Here is a 2,461-nt window from a genome sequence, read left to right on the forward strand (position 1 = left end):
GTTTCCACCACTGTGCCCCGCCCCAAAACCGTCGAAATTTTAGACATACAGACCAACGAAACGCGGTATAGGGATTCCTCTCAGCGTGAACCAACCAGGGTTCTATGACTCTGATCCTACCAAAAAAATTTGCAGCCAGATGACCGGCCATTAGTTTAGTAGGCGATTGTTCTACACATTTTAGCCATCAAATTTGCGTAAGAAAATTGCCATTTGCCTTTTCCTCTATCCTCTGTACAGTTGTCAAAAGAAAAAGAAAACAACAAAAGAAAAAATAAGTCAAATTACCGCAATCATTGTAACAGTCCAAATTACCGAACTGTTTTCCAATGGCGCTAAATAACAATAAATTTGATGCGTAAGTATTCACGTATTTTTAAACGAATTCATGTTGGCTATAATAAAATTTTCTTTCATAGTCTGAACAACAGCGAGGATAGTGATGACGATGAAACATCATTCGCGGAAGACAGAAAGAAAAAGGATTTAGCCTTGGTGAGACATTTAAGGAAAACTTAAGATTAAAATGCTGGATCTGCAGTTTTAACAGGGACCTTATTTTTATAATGTGTGCTTTTTATAGCATTGGATTTACTAAAAACTTGTGTGACTTTCACAGCAATGTCATATCACAATGTATGTTGACTTTCTGTTTGTGTTTTTTCAGCCACCTATTCAGGTTCCCAGAGAAGAACACCCACTTCAGTACAGAATACAATTTTATTAACATTTTTATGTATACTTATAATGTTCTCATTGCTATCCAGGTATACATATTGCTTGTGGTTTAGTCGACTTAGCTCCAGGAAAACATGCAGCACCTCAAAGTTTTGATCAAAACCTAAGACTGGTTGGGCGATTTGCCTCTGTTGAACAGTTCTGGTCTTATTATTGCCATTTGATCAAGCCCTGTGAATTGTCTGGTCATAGTGATTTCCATTTGTTCAAAGATGGAATTAAACCAATGTGGGAGGTAATATCAATGTTAAGAAATTATCATGTCTTTTGATATTCTGATTGTTTTTCCACAGGATGATGCCAATCGCTGTGGTGGCAAATGGATTGTGCGTCTCCGTAAAGGTTTGGCTTCGCGTTGTTGGGAGAATTTAATATTAGCAATGTTAGGTGAACAGTTCATGGTAGGCGACGAAATTTGTGGGGCCGTCATCTCGATTCGATTTGCTGTAAGTTGAAACTTGTCACGTGCTCAAATTCATATGGTGATTGTTTTGTTTCGTTTTGTTTGTATTTTTCGCTTCTAGGAGGATATTATTTCAGTGTGGAATCGCATTGCGAGTGATCAAGCCACTACCACTCGTATTCGAGACACTCTTCGCCGTGTCTTAAATCTTCCGCCTAACACCATACTTGAATACAAAAACCATACGGATTCTCTCAAGTACGGAATGGTGGTTTCGCCATTCAAATGAGGATTGATAATCTTTTTTCTTTCTTTCCTCTCTACCTCTTCTCCCTTAATCTCCAGGGACAATTCCAGTTTTCGGAATACCGATGTCTTTGTCAGATGAAGGCACATCTCAAGCGGAATATAAATAAATTGAAAGCTGACATGACCATGGTGTTCATTACAAATACTTGACATCTTTTAAATTATCAATCATTCATTCGGAAACTTCTCTGTATTGTCATTGGTTATTTGTACAAGTGAGCTCATCTGGTATTTGAAAATGGAGTTAAACTAAAGAAAGCAAAGATTAGTGCTGAATCACCTTTCACATTAGCACCATAAATTAAGTGAATAGGAATAATTGCCATTAAAAACTTCAGCGAAAAAAGCAAAATTCTCTTTGCGTTCGCTTTAATAAAAAGAAAAGTATTGAGCCTTCAACTCGAAATAAGGAAAACGACACCTAAGGAGCATTCGCTGCAACGGGGGTACTAATGGCAATTGAATTTTCCTAATGAAATATAATTTTCGACTGAATTTCTTATTCTATCACACAAAATCCTTTTACATGTAATATTTTGAAGCCGCGGGTCAGATGGTTTACTGTTAGTTTAGTAGGTTTTTTTTTTACACAGTAGGTGCCGAAAATAAAAGAACACGTCTAGTCTTTAGAACTGTTTTACGCGGATCTTTATAGCGGTAGTCCTGCGCTAAAAGATAAGAGGAAGGGAAATAATGCTTGAGGTTAGATTGCGGGCATCATCAACTGTATAAACTGAAAGAATAAAATTTTTAAAATCCGAACTGTTTCTCTGTAAGAATTATTTTTACGAAGACCGATAAATTTTTCCCGATTTTTCCCGCTTATCCGCCCCAATGGGAAAAAGCGGGAAGAGGGAGACATTTTTTTTTTTCTAAGGAAAACATTTCGAAGTAACAAAAAAATCCTACGGAAAAATAAGACAGATTTAAAAATCCATTCTACACCCTACCGCCATAAGAACCCGTGTTTAATAGGCCTTAAAACTAGACGCAATGTTCCTACATTTTATG

General features: G+C 36.9%; 1 protein-coding gene across 1 annotated transcript; it reads left to right on the top strand.

The window, feature by feature from the left end:
* Window positions 1-279: 279 nt before the first annotated feature.
* On the top strand, window positions 280-1,574 carry LOC116934245 (eukaryotic translation initiation factor 4E type 2-like). Its single transcript, XM_045180439.1, is given in 8 exon segments — window positions 280-358; window positions 420-495; window positions 668-705; window positions 768-795; window positions 797-973; window positions 1,032-1,184; window positions 1,263-1,399; window positions 1,487-1,574. Coding segments are annotated over 8 exon segments (681 nt in total). The 5' UTR covers window positions 280-329; the 3' UTR covers window positions 1,530-1,574.
* Window positions 1,575-2,461: the final 887 nt, after the last annotated feature.

The sequence above is a fragment of the Daphnia magna genome, linkage group LG10, assembly GCF_020631705.1.
Source record: "Daphnia magna isolate NIES linkage group LG10, ASM2063170v1.1, whole genome shotgun sequence".
Classification (NCBI taxonomy): domain Eukaryota; kingdom Metazoa; phylum Arthropoda; class Branchiopoda; order Diplostraca; family Daphniidae; genus Daphnia; species Daphnia magna.